Raw genomic sequence first — 19,314 nt, forward strand, 5'->3', positions numbered from 1 at the left:
TTGATATGGCACAAATATCGACATTGTCACGCCCTGGTCTTTTGTGTTTATTTTCATTAATTTCGTCAGGCCAGGGTGTGGCATGGGTTGTTGTATGTGGTGTGTTGGGATTGTAGCTTAGTGGGGTGTTCTAGTGAAGTCTATGGCTGTCTGAAGTGGTTCTCAATCAGAGGCAGGTGTTTATCGTTGTCTCTGATTGGGAACCATATTTAGGCAGCCATATTCTTTGGGTGTTTCGTGGGTGATTGTCCTTAGTATCCTGATGTCCTTGTTCTGTGTTAGTTTACACAAGTATAGGCTGTTTCGGTTTTCGTTACTTTTATTGTTTTTGTAGTGTTTGTGTTTAGTGTGTTTGTCATTAAACATGAATTGTAATCTACACGCCGCATTTTGGTCCGACTCTCTTTCACGTACAGAACCGTTACAGACGTCTATAAATGGCTTATTTTCAACTTTCATTCAGAACCAAAAATGAGCCTGATCTCAACATCCCAAAATACATGCAAATCTGTAAAATATGCCTTTTTAACGTCCTGAAAAAAATATATTTTAAACATACGGAAAATACCTTTTTCACCTCTTATTCAAAACCTAAATGTAATGTCTGGAAAATATGTAGTTTAGATATATTTTCAATGTCATTTTACTTACTGGGACTATTCTAGTTTTTGCTGGGGGCAGTTTTTGGTCTCGTCTATGGCAGCAGAACAGCAAGGACCCTGAGGAAAGCTTGCAGTGAAACTAGGACTTTGATATGGGCTCAAACAGCAGGGCTAAACATCTCTTATCTTTATCATTGTTGTTTTGTATATCATTGTTTGTAGTCGAGGCACAGCGCATCATTTGTTTTCCATGTGGATGTCATTGTTTTTGGCTTTAAAATTATTTTTGTAAAGGTTTTTTTCCCTCCTGATAGTGTTTCCTGCCATTGTCTTTAGTAGTCTGCCTCCGGCCTCCAAGCTGTGCCTGTCCCTCCTACCTTAACCCCTCTCCCCAGCTCCTCTCTCTCACACACTCTCACTCGCTCACACACACACACCACTGCACACACATTCTAATCCTCTTTCTTTTCCTCCACTCGCCGCTTCAGCTTCTGAGGCAACTCTGACATAAGTTACCCAAAAGTCAGTGATAGGGGGACCAACTGTGAACGGGTTATGCGTACATGTGACTGTGTGTGTTAGAGAGAGAGAGGGAGTCCACCAGTCAGCTCAGAGTGGTTCATCTGTTTCTCCCTCCCTCTATGCCTTTTGTTGCGGCCCCTCACTTTTCCCCTGCTAGCCTGGATAGAGGGAGCTGACACTGTGCCTGCCTGCTCTGGACTGGATATGGCGTAGAGACACCCTGACGCTACCCTGACTGGATGTTCACCCTACGAGCTGGTAAGACCCTGCTTCAGCGCTACTCTAACTTTACAGCGTTACGCTTTCAATAGGTGTGTTTTTATGTCTGTTATAGTATGGAAGGAGAATGTGTCTATGTGGAAATGCAACCATGTCTTAGTCCTCTTTTGTGTGTGAGCTGGCTTAAAAATCACTGGTGGATTAAGTTTATGTTCAATGTCAATTTTGTTTCAAAGTCAGCGCTTCAGAGATGAACATCGTACCCAGTCATAGTGCTCTCTCTCTTTTTCTCGCCCTTTCCCCGGTTCCTCTCCCTCTTTTCTCTTCTCCCCCGGCTCATTCTGCAGCCCCCGGCTCATTCTGCAGCCCCCGGCTCATTCTGCAGCCCCCGGCTCATGTTTCCAGCTTCCTCCTGTTGTTTTCTGCACAGGTTTTCTCCTCCTCTCCGAGCGTGCTCCCACGCTCTCTCAAAGAAAGGAAGGAAAACAGTGATAACCATTTGCGGAGCAGCAAGATGGAGCTGCTTTAGTTTGCCCCGTGTCTTTAATAGTGAGGAACATTTTAGTTTGCCCCGTGTCTTTAATAGTGAGGAACACGTTAGTTTGCCCCGTGTCTTTAATAGTGAGGAACATTTTAGTTTGCCCCGTGTCTTTAATAGTGAGGAACACGTTAGTTTGCCCCGTGTCTTTAATAGTGAGGAACATTTAAGTGTGGCTTTTTTTCTTGCTTGTTTTGTTGTTTTTGGACCAAAGTTTTATTTTTTGGGCGGAGGGGTGAGAAAATTGGAAACAGACCCACCCACACTGGAAGTGAGTTAGCCCGCATTTGTGATGTGTTGACTTTCAGAGGACAGACAAATTGTCAGAGAGGACTTTGCTAAAGGCAGAGGGAATATGTTTGGCTTATTCTGTTGTTGTCACTAAATCCCCATAGTTTACATGTGCATAGGAACCGGAGAGGACAGGAGAGGAGAGGGCTGGCCTCTGTCATGGGCTGTTTTGAAAGGGAGGGAGCGGCTTGTCCATCTGGGACAATCCCTAGTGCTGAGTGCTGAAAGGTTCCCCACCCTGCTCCCAAACCCTGCTTCCCTCTGCATACAAAACTGGTAGGGTTGTAGTTAACTTGACTTGGAGTGTGGGCTGGGGGAGTCTGTGCATAGTCTCTGACAGTGTTGTGCATGTTATCATAGTAGCTCGGTCACCAGAGATTTTGGTGATGCATCAGCTGTGTTTACACAGGCAGCCCAATTCTGATAGTTTTTTCCAATAATTGATAGTTTGACCAATATCATCAGATCTTTTCGGTCAAAATACCAATTAGTGAAAAAAAGATCAGAATTGGGCAGCCATACTTAACCACCGTGTGATCGTTATGCATGAAGCCTCCATCAATCACTTAGCCTGTTATAACAACATACTGATACTTTCTTCACATTTATATACTTCAAATATGTCCACCTTACAGGACAAACTTACAACTACAAGGATGCTCTCAATCTAATCTTCGCTGTGCTTGTCACAGACAGATAGCAGATACTATAATGCATTCCACTTGCCTCACTCCTCATCTACAGTAGCCTATCTTGTATCTCTCTACACCCGTTACATTCCACTCTTTCATTGGCCTCTTTATCAAAGACCCTCTCACTTTCTGTCAATGTATCTCTCCTTCTTTTTCTATCTGACTGTCACTGTCTGTTACTTCATCCAGTTCTCTCTCCCCAGCCCTCTTCCTTCCAGCCTGTGTGGTCAGTGATAAGGGGCAGTAGCCCTTCCTGTCCTGACTGGAAGTGTTGATTTCCACTCCAGTCTCTGGACAACCCTGCCCCTGTCCTGTGTCCACTGGGAACCTCCTTCCACTCTCAGTGTGTGAACAGCTCTCTCTACACACACCCCCACACACACACACACACACACACACAGCCACACGCATGCACGCACAAACAGCACCACATACACACAAAATAATTTTGATCAGAGTGGCTGTGTGATTTGAAGCCTCACTGAGTATCACCACATTCAGACTGGAGGCAGAGCAGTATTTTTCCAGATGGGTGAGAAAGGACTCAGTTACTGACCTTGGGTGTGGGAGAGATGATCGGCTAATTACCTCCAGTGTTGTGGTATACCCACACCGTCCATATGGGACACCAGGGGCGCCGTTGAGCTTAAATCAACACCAACGACACTCATTCATCACCTAATGGCTTCCATTTACTGTGAGTGGCCCGGGGCGGTGGGGTGGGAGGTGTTGGAGGGTGCACAGTGGCTGTTATGCTGTGGCTGTGGCTGTGGCTGGAGGTCAGGAAGGGTTAAGAGGTCACATGGAGCCTAGGAGCAGGACTTCAGGGCAGGATATCCTGTCAGGAAGAGCCATGGTTTTCTCTCCCCTGTATTCCCAGGCATGGAGGGCTAGTGGAGCCGGAGCCCACAGTGAAGGTGGGGGCAGGGTGGGTACTGGTGTAACATTTCACTCACATCTCAAAACAAATGGAGCGACAGATCTTCCACATGTTGCCCTCCAAGAGTTGTGTATCTATGGCAAACTTGTTTGGTGTATCTAATGTTGGACAACAGGCCTGAATGTGCCTGTTGAATCAATATGGAAATCATAGCCTAGTCATTGTAATGTTGTGTTTGGTATTCCAGAGATGTTCTTACCCCTGTTGAGTCCAGATGAAGTCTTTAAGTGACGAGGTGCTCCAGATGAAGTGGCTAAGAGACCAGGGTTGAGATTAATGAGGCGGAGTTAGAGGGGTCATGGAGAAGAGGCTGCTAAGGGGCAACAGATGGTTCGGAGGCAGTGGTGGCTGCTGACGGGAGGACGTCTCATAATAATGGCTGAAAAGGAGGGAATAGAATGGAAACCATGTGTTTGATATATATGATACCATTCCGCTCCAGCCATTACCACGAGCACGTCCTCCCCAATTACGTTGCCACCAACTGTTCAGAGGAGAGATGCAGAGGAAGCACGGGTGGTTTACTACCTTACTGACCGCCCTCCTCTGGTGATACAATGTAACTACAGATACTGCCGCTTTGCTTACAAACTTCAGGCCTGATAACATGTCATAAAATGATTTAAACAATGTTGATTGTCACAATCAGAAAGTGTTTTATTTAACCTTTATTTTAACAGGGGAAACATATGGAGACCTATGTTTCTTTTACAAATGTGCGCTGTATATTCAACATAAATCTACACATTATACTCACATATGCACATTAGAATACAAAAACACAGTCATGGGAAGCATCACGAATCACCCAGAAAAACAGTCACATTCCTCCACAAATGAGTCCCCAATCAATACTCTAAATTGCCCAAACGAAACCAGAACATCAAGATGAAATGTATTTAGAATTTAGTTCCAGGAATACGGTGCATTAAAACTAAAAGCAGATCTACCTAGCTCGGTGGAGACCCAAGGAACCTCGAGTTATCCAATCCTGTGAACTGATTACACAACCCTGGTGTCTATACTTCAACAGCAAAGTTAGATAAGACAGAAATGATGAAGTAGGGCCTAGTAAACAAAAAGGGAGTAATATAGAGATCTATGGGTCTTTAGCAAAGTCCAGCCAACCTTTTGATACAGGATGCAGTGATTAGTATCAAAACTATCACCTGTAACAAAATGAAGGGCAGTATGGTAGGTGGCATCCAAATCTGCATCCTAATGCTTAGAGAAAGGCACAATCTGTTTCTGTAGAAAAAGACAACTTTAAGTCTTAGCTTCTTAACCAGCTCCTCTATATGTTGTTTAAACATCAAATCCTTGTCAATCCAATTGCCTAAGCATTAATATGCAGGAACACGTTCGATTGGAGAACCCCCTAATCAGTGAACATGTAGTTCATCTGAAACATACTTACGAGAGTTTGAAAACAACATGTAATTGTTTAAATCAGGAAGGGATTCTAAAAATAGCTATATAATCTGACTGGTTTTGACACATCCAGATCAACAGTCAGGGCAATAGCATACATAATAGTATCATCTGTATATAGACAAAGTAAAAAAAATCAATTAGGATTGACCAATGGGGTTTAAATGAGTAGTGAAGAGAAGAGGTCTCAAAATCAACCCCTGTGGTACACCTTTATGTACTTCAAGAAATTCAGACTTAACCCCATCAATCATGAAGGCCTGAGTTCTGTCACTAAGATAATCATGAAGCCATGAACAGGCGTCCGAGCTCAGGCCGATCAAGGAAAACTTATTCAATAAAATAGCATGATCAACAGTATCAAAAAAGCTTTTGACAGTTCCACAAACAAAGCATCACATTTCATTTTAGTGTCTAAATCATTGACAAGATCATTAAAAAACTACAGTGGTTTCTGTAATAGTGATGTGCCCAGGCCTTAACTTAGTACTTGTGTAACATTTGATATAAATCTAGATACATAGAATTTCTCACATTCAAGGACCAGATAGGCAGATGAGTAACTGAGTGATGTGCGTAACATAGAGATGGAAAGACAGAATGTGACAGGCTATTTTGGGCTTCTCTCCATGTCCTACGCCCACCTCGTTTGTCTTGTTGTTAGTGAGAATAGTGGGAGTTGAGATGTGAGATCTCATTCTGATCGCCGATACCGATATTGAGGCGCCCTCTGGGATTCCCCCTGGGCTGTCTGGCTCTCTTGAACCATCTACAAAAAAAATGCATGAAATCAGTTTCAAGTTTCATTTGAGAAGGAGATTTAGTTTCCATTGAGCTATGACTGGAAATTGCCACATTTGGTAGCTGTATTAATCAATATTAAAAATAGCAAACAAAAGGTATACCATAGTTCTTTCCTATAGTATTACTTTATATGAGGTATGTGCTCATGTGAAACTCATCAGACATACCACCTACCACCTAATTTTGTATTGAATAGATTATCAATCTCCATTTAATATATATATATATTATAAACACAGTAGAGCTTGATGACTGTTCTATAGGGAACCTAGTGTGAGCTGTTTTCCTTTGTTTTGGAAAGTGACTGTTTGAACCTGGTGGTGTGCTGAACAGACACACTGATGATGTACAGGATAGAGAGCTCTAACCAACACTTTCCAGTTGGGCCTCTTCACAGCCAGCTGTATGTTTCAGACTCTCGCTCACACAACCACCCACCACGTCAGTGAACGAATGGACACTAAAAACCCCATGGAAAATGTGCTATGCGTGTCCCTGTGTATATGTGCGTATTTGTTAGTATGACTGTGTGTGAATTGGATTCTGTATGTGCAGTTCAGGGGGTGTACGACTGATAAGCGAGGGCCAACAGACATTATGCTGGGTCGCAGGTAGCCTAGGGGTTAAGAGCATTGGGCAAGTAAATGTTGTTGGTTTGAATCCCTGTGCCGACTGGGTGACGAATCTGCCAGTGTGCCCTTGAGCAAGGCGCTCAACCCAAATCGCTCTGGATAAGTGACCAAAATCGCTCTGCTAAATGACCAAAATGATCCTGTACTGTAAACCCTGTCCACGCCATCCTTCACTGCTGCTCCTTGCTTACATACAGCACTGCACACTGTTATCCCATTTCTGTCAACCTCTTTCAAACACACACACACACTTGCGTGTGTGCACAAATACACACACGACTCTACTATTAAACATCTAAACATCCACTGATCCCATTGTAGTATTCACTCTCCAACAAACTGTCCTGTACTCAAATCCATTCTCCATGTCTTTCTCTATGCTCTCTTCTCTTCTCTTCTCTTCTCTTCTCTTCTCTTCTCTTCTCTTCTCTTTTTCTTTCTCTTCATACTGTGAGTGTTATAACTATGACTGCTGCTTCCATACCTCCTTATCCAGCATTTTTCACATTCCTTTTGGCTTCTTCAAGGGAAGGACCCTGTTGGCAAGCTGCGACCAGACATCCTCACATCAGACACATTGCTCACTCCTCCATTCTTCCTCCTTCACTCTCTCTTCTTTCTTCTCTCACACTGCAGTAATGAAGTATAAGCCTATCAGTTCACATATGTACCTGTGTCCCTCTCCCACGGCCTGGTGTTTCTGTGCCAGGACATTTATTCACTACACTGCTGGTACTGGTCACTTAGACCCTTTTATATTGTGTTTCATAATTGGTGAAATATGAGTCTCCACAGATTTAAAATGATCTCATTTATATACACACAAGTAAATGCACAGTACTGGATTTTAACAACTGCATACTGTCCACACATGTAGCTAACATAAAGCCCAACCGCGCCTTGATCTAAACAGCCTTATGAGGTTTGATTCAGTGGAAAGGTTCTCAACAGCTGGTCCAACAACTGTAATCTAGTTATATCTATTTTGAATTCAAACGCTCGTTATTACCAACTTTCTGCTTCAGGATGACTTAGTGCTTCGGTTCTCCTTTAATCACAAAATGGAAGTGATTCATGGCAGGAAAACATATTTCACACATATATGCGGTTTATAAATATGGATTAAAATGCGCAGATTGAATTTCTAAAAAGCTTTATTCTATATTTTGATACAGCAAGAATACAACATGTGTATTTCTTAAACCATAGATGCTGAATTAGTGTGGATATTTCAGAAGTTGTATCTTGATAATTTGTTGGGTGGTGATGGAGTAGGCCGGCAGGGTGGTGCATGTGGTGAGCTGCAGGCTGTCTGCCTGATATTTTGCACTCAACACCCACCACCACTGTTGGCAACTTCTGGTCTCCTGGTTAGCCCTTCCTCTTGTCATCTTGATCAGACATTATACTAGACATCGGAAAAATAAAAAGTCCCTATTTGTGAGTGTGTGTTGTAGAGTAGATGCATTGAGGTCAGGGCAGGCAGAGAGAGACAGTTGTTTCATATGACTGGATTGGCTGGCTGGCAGGCATTCTGTGCTACCCAAAAAGCTACCCAAAAATATAGTGTACTGAAATAAAGTTACTTTGAAAAAGTAGTTCACTACATCCAAACTACCTGTGAAAAATGATCGTATGTAAATTTGAAATGTCATAGATTACAAATTGCCAGAAAGATCACTTTCTGGTCATATGTTAACAGAATGTGTAATTTAGCCTATTAAACACAAAAACAATGTTTCAAGTGAGAATTGGGCAGGTCTGATGCCGAAAAAGAAAGAAAATTCTTGCCTACTTCACCCATATTTTGTTTTTGCCAAAAAAGTAGTGTGTAGTTCCAGTAATTAGCTACACCACTACATGGCAACAAAGTAATTAACTACTGAAAACACTACCTAGATTTGATTTTAGTTCAACTACCACCAAGCTACTGCAAAATATAGTTAAATGACTAGTTGAACTACATGTAGTACTCCCCAATACTGTGTACTACATACACATTTGATGGAGGGGATTTTGGTTATTAAACTTGACATGGCCATCTGTCCTCTCTACTGTTATCTCTTTGATTTTAGACCATACTGTCTGTACTCTACTGTTCTCTCTTTGATTTTAGACCATACTGTCTGTACTCTACTGTTCTCTCTTTGATTTTAGACCATACTGTCTGTACTCTACTGTTCTCTCTTTGATTTTAGACCATACTGTCTGTACTCTACTGTTCTCTCTTTGATTTTAGACCATACTGTCTGTACTCTACTGTTCTCTCTTTGATTTTAGACCATACTGTCTGTCCTCTCTACTGTTCTCTCTTTGATTTTAGACCATACTGTCTGTACTCTACTGTTCTCTCTTTGACTTTAGACCATACTGTCTGTACTCTACTGTTCTCTCTTTGACTTTAGACCATACTGTCTGTACTCTACTGTTCTCTCTTTGATTTTAGACCATACTGTCTGTCCTCTCTACTGTTCTCTCTTTGATTTTAGACCATACTGTCTGTACTCTACTGTTCTCTCTTTGACTTTAGACCATACTGTCTGTACTCTACTGTTCTCTCTTTGACTTTAGACCATACTGTCTGTCCTCTCTACTGTTCTCTCTTTGATTTTAGACCATACTGTCTGTACTCTACTGTTCTCTCTTTGACTTTAGACCATGCTGTCTGTACTCTACTGTTCTCTCTTTGATTCTAGACCATACTGTCTGTCCTCTCTACTGTTCTCTCTTTGATTTTAGACCATACTGTCTGTACTCTACTGTTCTCTCTTTGACTTTAGACCATACTGTCTGTACTCTACTGTTCTCTCTTTGATTTTAGACCATACTGTCTGTCCTCTCTACTGTTCTCTCTTTGATTTTAGACCATACTGTCTGTACTCTACTGTTCTCTCTTTGACTTTAGACCATACTGTCTGTCCTCTACTGTTCTCTCTTTGACTTTAGACCATGCTGTCTGTACAATATGTCAGATTGCAGTGCCATTGTGTTCTTTTCAGTTGTTTTTGTTCAGTTTTAGCATGGTTCTTATTCCAAAGCTCTTTCAACACACATGATTGACTTTGACTTAAATTAACACATCAGGCATGTAATTATCAGAAAAAAGACAGTTGACTGCTCTGTTGCTACCATTCTGAGAAGTAGGACAAACAAATCAAATTGAGCTCATAAAGTTAGCTAGTTGAATCTACATTTGACCTTCTACAGCTTATTTCATTGAGGGACACTATTTACTGTGTGTGCCGCCGGTGTGCCGCATGGTGCCCCAGCGCGGAGCATGGTGCCCCAGCGCGGAGCATGGTGCCCCAGCGCGGAGCATGGTGCCCCAGCGCGGAGCATGGTGACCCAGCGCGGAGCATGGTGCCCCAGTGTGGAGCACGGTGCCCCAATGCGGAGCATGGTGCCCCAGCGCGGAGCATGGTGCCCCAGCGCGGAGCATGGTGCCCCAGCGCGGAGCATGGTGCCCAAGCAGACCAGCTGAGCCCTGTTTAGAACCCAAACAATGGCTGTCTTCATCCTGCCCTCCACTTCCCTCCATCACTGTCCCCGTCTGTCTGATGCCCTCCTCCCTCCATCCCTGTCCCTGTCTGTCTGATGCCCTCCTCCCTCCATCCCTGTCCCTGTCTGTCTGATGCCCTCCTCCCTCCATCCCTGTCCCCATCTGTCTGATGCCCTCCTCTCTCCATCCCTGTCCCTGTCTGTCTGATGCCGTCCTCTCTCCATCCCTGTCCCCGTCTGTCTGATGCCCTCCTCCCTCCATCCCTGTCCCCGTCTGTCTGATGCCCTCCTCCCTCCATCCCTGTCCCCGTCTGTCTGATGCCCTCTCTCTCTGGACCACATTGTGATCTTGGGCAGAGGTTACCAGGTCTTGTCCTGAAAGGCCTAAAATAATATCTGTATCTATCTATGTCTTATTGACTTGAGTTGGAATGTACAGCAAAGTTGCAAAAATTCTGTCAATTCTAATGTAATTAAGAGGCATCCCAGGATCTTGCCGTGGAACATGGTTTAGGTTTTGACAGTACTCATCTTGCACTTTTTGGAAGCGTTGTCTTATTTTGTGTATTGATCCTGATTATAATATGTGTGTGAAACTGAGGGTCCTTGTCAGTGTAATTGTGCAGGTGGGAGTCGGAAGTTTACATACACCTCAGCCAATATATCCACATAATTTTACTCCTCATGATGCCATCTATTTTGTGAAGTGCACCAGTCCCTCCTGCAGCAAAGCACACCCACAATATTATGCTGCCACCCCCGTGCTTCACGGTTGGGATGGTGTTCTTTGGCTTGCAAGCTTCCCCCTTTTTTTCTTCCAAACATAATGATGGTCATTATGGCCAAACAGCTCTATTTTTTCTCTTTATTTAACCAGGTAGGCTAGTTGAGAACAAGTTCTCATTTACAACTGCGACCTGGCCAAGATAAAGCAAAGCAGTGTGAACAGACAACAACACAGTTACACATGGAGTAAACAATAAACAAGTCAATAACACAGTAGTAAAAAAAAGAAAGTCTATATACATTGTGTGCAAAAGGCATGAGGAGGTAGGCAATAAATAGGCCATAGGAGCGAATAATTACAATTTAGCAGATTAACACTGGAGTGATAAATGATCAGATGGTCATGTGCAGGTAGAGATACTGGTGTGCAAAAGAGCATAAAAGTAAATAAATAAAAACAGTATGGGGATGAGGTAGGTATATTGGGTGGGCTATTTACCGATGGACTATGTACAGCTGCAGCGATATAGCTGCTCAGATAGCAGATGTTTAAAGTTGGTAAGGGAGATAAAAGTCTCCAACTTCAGTGATTTTTGCAATTTGTTCCAGTCACAGGCAGCAGAGAACTGGAAGGAAAGGCGGCCAAATGAGGTGTTGGCTTTAAGGATGATCAGTGAGATACACCTGCTGGAGTGCGTGCTACGGGTGGGTGTTGCCATCGTGACCAGTGAACTGAGATAAGGCGGAGCTTTGCCTAGCATGGACTTGTAGATGACCTGGAGCCAGTGGGTCTGGCGACGAATATGTAGCAAGGGCCAACCGACTAGAGCATACAGGTCGCAGTGGTGGGTGGTATAAGGTGCTTTAGTAACAAAATGGTCTGTTTCATCAGACCAGAGGACATTTCTCCAAAAAGTACGATCTTCATCCCCATGTGCAGTTGCAAACCGTAGTCTGGCTTTTTTATGGCGGTTTTGGAGCAGTGGCTTCTTGCTTGCTGAGCGGCCTTTCCGGTTATGTCGATATAGGACTCATTTTACTTTGGATATAAATACTTTTTACCTGTTTCCTCCAGCATCTTCACAAGGTCCTTTGCTGTTGTTCTGCGATTGATTTGTACTTTTTGCACCAAAGTACGTTAATCTCTAGGAGACAGAACGCGTCTCCTTCTTGAGCGGTGTGACGGCTGCATGGTCCCATGGTGTTTATACTTGCGTACTATTGTTTGTACATGTGAACGTGGTACCTTCAGGCGTTTGGAAATTGCTCCCAAGGATGAACCAGACTTGTGGAGGTCTACCATTTTTGTTGATTTCTTTTGATTTTCCCATGATGTCAAGCAAAGAGGCACTGAGTTTGAAGGTAGGCCTTGAAATACATCCACAGGTACACCTCCAATTGACTCAAATGATGTCACTTAGCCTATCAGAAGCTTCTAAAGCCATTACATAATTTTCTGGAATTTTCCAAGCTTTTTAAAGGCACAGTCAACTTCTGACCCCCTGGAATTGTGATACAGTGAATTATAAGTGAAATAATCTCTCTGTAAACAATTGTTGGAAAAATGACTTGTCATGCACAAAGTAGATGTCCTAACTGACTTGCCAAAATATAGTTTGTTAACAAGAAATGTGTGGAGTGGTTGAAAAACGAGTTTTAATGGCTGCAACCAATCTAAGTGCATGTAAACTTCTGACTTCAACTGTAAATACATGTAGTTCACAGCTGACCACATCCTGTACATACAGTATAGAACTAACATAGAGGCCTCTTCCCCTCAAATTAACTGACATCTGAACGTGGTAAATATTCTATAAAAATACATTTCAACATATTTTAACTGGGCCCGCTGTATGTCCAGCCTCTGTTTAAACATTTTGGATACATTTGATTGAATTATATTCTTAGAAATTCTTAGTGTCTTATACAGTCACTCTAAAAGAGTGTTTGTATGCATCACGTCTCTGACACCGCATAACATGGGTCAAATGAAACAGTTTAACATCCGTCTCAACCAGAGCAACAGATTGGTCACTGCTGCCTGTCTTTTACATTTGGGTGTTACAGTGCAGCGTGGCTCACAGGCCAGCGCCTCGCCAGTGCGCCTAAACTTCTGCCTGTGTTCGTGATCATGTGTGTGTGCCTCCCTGTGGGCTGCTAGCCTGCTGTGCCGTTTCGCTGTCACACACACTGTGGTCTTGTTATTTTCAGCTCATGCCGGACGTGATTCAGACTGGGGGATTGTGTAATTGACAAGACAAACCACACACACATGCACACACTCATAAACACCCACACTTTGGGAGGATTTCTGGTAAGGGTGCTGGGCTCCCCCTGTGCATACGCATGTGAAGGCGAGTATAACCCACAGCACAGCCTGCATTAGGTTTCGTTCTTGGTGTGCATGAGCAGTTTGTTTTACTGTTGAGCTTGAAAACTGCATCACGGAGGTTGAGTGGAAATGAAAGCAGTGCTCAAGCCGGGGAAACCAGCCTTTTAAGGATGGATTAAACTCTTTATCATAGATCACTTTCTGTCATTTCCTGTCCTCAAAACACACACAGCACACGCAGGTGATGCTCGACTCCCACCTCAAACCCTCATATTGTGTTATTTGCTCCTCTGCAAAAGATGTACACATGTAGGATCTGATTTTGAGTCCGTTTGCTACAGCAGGAAATGTGCATTATTATGTGGATTATAATTAATAGACATTTTTGTAGGGGTTGATACAGTTTTCGTAAGGGAAAATCAAGTCTGAAATTCCAAAGTGGAAATGACAAACTTCAGAATCCTTTTTAAACCTCAAATACACTACAAGTAAAAAATGTCCTGCATTGCAAGAAAGTTCTCCTGCAACAGGGTGATCAAGTTAAGATCCTACATCTGTAGGCAACTGTGTCTTTCGGATGTTTTAATCCAAACATCACAATTTGTATTGTTACTTTTAAACAATGCATTAGGGTCACAGGAAGAGTTCGTGGGAGGTGACAGATAAAGTAATGTGCATGGGTTACCTTGTCCAATAGATAGACAGGAAGCCCTTAGTAACTATTTAGATCTCACCATTTCCTAGGAGCTACTGTACGCATTCATAAAGACATTTCATAGAAGTTGTCTGTGAAATTGAAGATGCCCAGATAAAGCTGACAAATTACATTTTAACTTTCACCTTTTCTCAGAGTTCCATATTTCTCTGCTATAACCATACATGCTGCTAATTGAGACAACAGCTAATAGAGCACTTGTAAACTCTATATCATACTGTTTGGTTTACTTGATTGATGTCATAAGTTCACATGGAGATGCTACATTGAGAAACATATTGGAACAGAGAATAATTATTATTACACAAGTTATTACATGTTTATAATAGCGTTGTCCAAAAAGTACGAGTAGAGGACTCTAACATAGTTATTCTCTTGCAATAAACAGTGGTTGCCATGTCAGCAGGTGGAGCTGTAGAAGCCATCTGAACAAAAACTATGAACAAAGTTTCGGACAGGAAAAAGTACGGTGTTCGGATTGGCTACAGAGTGTACCAATAGGAAGCTCCTATGCTGAAACAATGGCAGAGAGAAGTTGTGTGATGTCAACGCTATTTTTGGTGCTACCCGCCTAGATTTCTATTTTCGTCTTCTTCAGGGGCTGGACTTACCAAGTTGCTTGCGACAACTCTTTCTTTCTCACTCTCTTGTACTACTGACGAATCTCATCCTTTGACCCTGGTCCCGTTCCCTGTAAGTCCTTTCACAAATAGCCTAGGCTTCACAGGACGAATCATATCATTGCCTTTTTGTTTTTGTTTTTGGAGGAGTAGCCAGTTTTAGAATGTGGAGTTATTTTGTGACTTATTCTTACAAGGTAACACATTTTCTTTCATGCCCATAACTTGCGAGATCTCAGATAATTGTTCGAGGTTATATTGCAACAGTAGAGTACTCTATATACCTGGGAATGTATCATACTGGTCATGTTTATGTGCACCGCAGCCAGGTCTGTCATTCTAGAAATAGGTTGGCAACGTTTTGAAACAAGCCGATTTAATTGGGGCTACAATCAACCTCTCCTCGCAGGGCCGTCTTGTAAATGTAGGCATGTTATTTCTCTCCCTTCTCGTTTCCATGGCATCCCCTCAGAGCAGATGTTCAGGCCAGGGCAACAGGTTTTCTCCGAGTGAGAAAATGAATTCCATTGTTGAATTGTTACAAGAAAGTTCGCGATCGTGAAGCGATACTTTTTGTCGGAAGCAAAGTGTTTCTTTCTTTTTTTTTTCTGAAAGCTGTGTAAGGTCCTTTTGTTTTAGACAGCCTATACTTTTGATACATATGTTTGATGTTATCTATTACGAAGATAACATTGATAGTTCATTGCTCTGATGATTGTGAATAATAAACTTTCTCTCTCCGGTCTGCAGATGCAATCACGGCGTCGGGACCTACCCTAGACAAAGACCAACGGGACAGCGTTTTTTCAAGAGTGGCAGGTAGGCCCCCTAAATGTGTCACTTCAGCCGTGAAATAACAATGTAACAACTCATTGCTGCATATCACCTCACGGTCTTCAGAATAGGCCTGGCCTACATAGATATATATACATTTTTTTTCAGAATTAGTCATTTTTTTTTTTAGATGGGCTACATCTGTTTGCATGTCACCAACCCACCCGCTATTCAAGGTTCTTTGAACAGGTCAGAACAGTTATGCAGTTGTCAGAAACGTTCAGATCTAGCCAATTCTGTATGTCTATAACAATCTATGCCCGGACAAATATGGAAATATCCTGGAGAAAACATTGTTCTGGGTTGAGCGCTGCTAATGATGATGAGCATAATGATGATGATGATGAGGGCTGTGCGTCTCATTCTCCGCTAGCTGCTGCTGTTGCTCTGATGAGACACACAACAAGCCCCCTTAATTTAAGTTAAATCAATGAGGTAATTACAACTAGGCTGTGGTCCGTCAGCGCTGTGCTGTGGTTGTTCCTCAGATCCTCTTGTTGTGATTCTACTGCCACATGCCAGGGGAAAGGTACTGCGTCTGTGATGAGTTATGTGCCCAGACGGTAGTGTATCATTCCATAGCAAGAAGCTCAATATCAGTTAAATATATTTTCCAGCAGTTTGGATTTGGATCATGCCAGCCTATTCAGAGTCTGGAACCGAGTACGTGTCTGTGGCTTGCTGTTTGTCTGGACAAGGTATTTGTTGCTTGTGAAACCACAGAGTGAAGGGTTGTGATACGGAGAGTGAAGGGGATGAGAACTCACAAACCCTCAAAAAATATAGTCTTACATTTCCCTTAACATACCAGGAACGGAGGAAAATGGAGATAACAATAGCAAGATTGTTTTGCAAGGAGCTGCAGTAAAGATCACGTTTCCTGTTTCTGACTGAAACCCGGGTCAGCTGACTCCCTCCTTCCCTCCCGTTGCTGTCTTGAGAGAAAAAGCCCAGAGGGTTCAATTGAACGTTTAGTCAGGGAGGCAGAGACTTTTAGTCCTGTATTAGTCCTATATACAACTCGACTGAAGTTGGATAGATTAATCGTTTGCTGTCCTTTAGATCCATAAAATAATTTGATACAGGTAGATACATATTCCTTGTGGTGACAGACCTTGTTATCTGTGGAACCAAACATTGGTGAATGTGAAATGTGAGTCTGGATCCCTGAGGCAGGCCTGTAAATTGTGTCCCTAGTCATGCTGTCCAGGAATTGGTTTCATAACGGCAGTTAATACATATAGCATTTACCTCTCAGGCCAGTTGGACATGTTAAAAAGTTACCAAGTCACCTTAAGCAAACTCCCAGCTCTGCACCAGGAGCTCAAGTCAGTTAATGGCCTGATGCTCTGCTAATGGTCTCATGGTCTACCTGTGTTAACTTTGAATGCCAGGAACCAGGAAAATAAATCTACTTATAGTTCTGAGGTTTGCTTACTGGATTTGGAGATGGATACGTTTCTGGTCTCTGATAACGACTGTGGGTTTTGCAGTTATGTATTCAGTGTGAGTGCGTGCGTTTTGTGTGTGTGTGTGTGTACATGCGTTTGTGTGTGTTACCAAGAATTTTAATGTCCTCTTCTGTTGTTGTTCATTCAGTCAGAAAAGCGTGACTCTGCATATTCATGGTTTTCCCAGAACAGTTGTTAAAGTTTAAAAGTCTCAGAGAGTGTGCGATAGGGAGAGGGATAGAAAGAAATCTTGATAACTGCAGAGGGACACCGGGACTTAAACTTGGCGAGAGACAGGAGAGAAAAGAGAGATGCACGGATGTCAGAAAGATGTCATTATCTGCATTTTTGTGCGCACTCATATGCCGTTTACCTTAACCACTGAATTATACTGTAGCCTCTCCTCTTCTCTCAGAGAGCAGTAAATGTAGCAGAAACTGTCCTCTTTCCTTTGTGTCTCTGCCAAGCTGGGCTGGCCATGAATGTTCTGTTTTCATAGTACCTTAGGGTTAGCAATCCAGGGGCCTTTCTTCTCTCCTCTCGTCCCTCTCTCCCCACCCAGGAGCCAGACCAGGGTTCACTACACAACGTCCCCATACTGCTGACCTCTGGGTCAAGTGGCGGAACTTTCGTTTACCTGTCTGTTCTGCTCTCAGGGTGATGCAGGAAATTGTTTCACTTTGTAGTCATGGTTATACAGTACAGGTTGCTCCTCCATGGTTCGGTGCAACAGGCTTGTTGAGAGAGCGCTATGTAGTCCTTTACTGGGTGCATCCTCTTCTTAAATAACATGACATAGAATGAAACCACAGTAATTGATGCATGCAAGACAAGTGCAACCTTTCATATCACACCATGTAGCCTACAGCACCGCAACACTTGACACGACTCGACTGGCTGTCCGTAACAATGTTTGTTTTAGTTTCTTGCTAAGAGATGTTGTGGTGATACGGTGGTGGCATGGCTGAGACAGGTGTGTGTTGTTGTGAGGGTTGTTGATGTGGGTGTGTTGACGTATGTTGGGCCTGGGTGATGAGTGGGCCATGCAGAGTCTCTTTGAGAGAGTTGCTGTGTTGAGTGTCTTATCTCACTGGGGCTGTGGGGAATGTGTTTGATGTTGAAGGTGGAAGGAGGGTTGGAAGCACACACACACACTGGCTTTAAGGGAGTGACTAACCGAATAGCCTCACCACCCAGCAAACAGGGGACGTCCTGAGGACATTCTGCGACGTTCCCTTTAGGTCCCACAATTCTACCCTCCTGATTCCTGCTTACAAGCAAAAATGAAAGCATGAAGCACTAGTGACTCTATAAAAAAAAGTGGTCAGGTGAAGCAGATGCTAAACTACAGGACTGTTTTGCTATCACAGACTGGAACATGTTCCAGGATTCATCCGATGGCATTGAGGAGTACACCACATCAGTCACTGGCTTTATCAATAAGTGCATTGAGGACCTCGTCCCCACAGTGACTGTACGTACATACCCCAACCAGAAGCCATGGATTACAGGCAACATTCACACTGAGCTAAAGGATAGAGCTGCCGCTTTCAAAGTGCTTATAAGAAATTCTGCTATGCCCTCCGACGAACCATCAAACAGGCCAAACAGGTCAACATTCACAAGGCTGCGGGGCCAGACGGATTACCAGGACGTGTGCTCCGGGCATGTGCTGACCAACTGGCAGGTGTCTTCACTGACATTTTCAACAAGTCCCTGATTGAGTCTGTAATACCAACATGTTTCAATCAGACCACCATAGTCCCTGTGTCCAAGAACTCGAAGGCAACCTGCCTAAATGACTACAGGTAACACTCACGTCCGTAACATTGAAGTTCTTTGAAAGGCTGGTAATGGCTCACATCAACACCATTATCCCAGAAACCCTAGACCCACTCCAATTTGCATACCGCCCAAACAGATCCACAGATGATGCAATCTCTATTGCACTCCACACTGCCCTTTCCCACCTGGCCAAAAGGAACACCTACGTGAGAATGCTATTTATTGATTACAGCTCAGCGTTTAACACCATAGTTCCCTCAAAGCTCATCACTAAGCTAAGGATCCTGGGACTAAACACCTCCCTCTGCAACTGGATCCTGGACTTCCTGACGGGCCGCCACCAGGTGGTGAGGGTAGGTAGCAACACATCTGCCACGCTGATCCTCAACACTGGAGCCCCTCAGGGGTGCGTGCTCAGTCCCCCCCTGTACACCCACGACTGCATGGCCAGGCACGACTCAACACCATCATTAAGTTTGCAGACGACACAACAGTGGTAGGCCTGATCACCGACAATGACGAGACAGCCTATAGGGAGGAGGTCAGAGACATGGCCGTGTGGTGCCAGAATAACAACCTATCCCTCAAAGTAACCAAGACTAAGGAGATGATTGTGGACTACAGGAAAAGGAGGACCGAGCACGCCACCATTCTCATCGACGGGGCTGTAGTGGAACAGGTT

General features: G+C 43.4%; 1 protein-coding gene across 19 annotated transcripts in view; it reads left to right on the plus strand.

Moving 5' to 3' along the window:
* The first annotated feature begins 237 nt into the window (after positions 1-237).
* The window catches only part of LOC110492207 (histone deacetylase 7), a 73,188-nt gene continuing 54,111 nt past the window's right edge, over positions 238-19,314 (plus strand). For 6 of the 19 annotated variants that reach the window (XR_016487359.1, XR_016487361.1, XM_036947173.2 and 3 more), the window contains exons 1-2: positions 14,458-14,635; positions 15,313-15,381. Coding sequence is in view for 4 of the 19 variants with exons in the window: in XM_036947171.2 (XP_036803066.1) it covers positions 1,364-1,382; positions 15,313-15,381 (88 nt within the window). In the remaining 15 variants the exon portion in view is untranslated. Of the gene's footprint in view, positions 1,383-14,457; positions 14,760-15,312; positions 15,382-19,314 lie in introns of those variants that run through there. The other 13 variants (XR_016487356.1, XR_016487357.1, XM_036947168.2 and 10 more) reach the window with 5 other exon arrangements.

The sequence above is a fragment of the Oncorhynchus mykiss genome, chromosome 16 (genome assembly GCF_057628025.1).
Source record: "Oncorhynchus mykiss isolate SJ-2025 chromosome 16, ASM5762802v1, whole genome shotgun sequence".
NCBI lineage: Eukaryota > Metazoa > Chordata > Actinopteri > Salmoniformes > Salmonidae > Oncorhynchus > Oncorhynchus mykiss.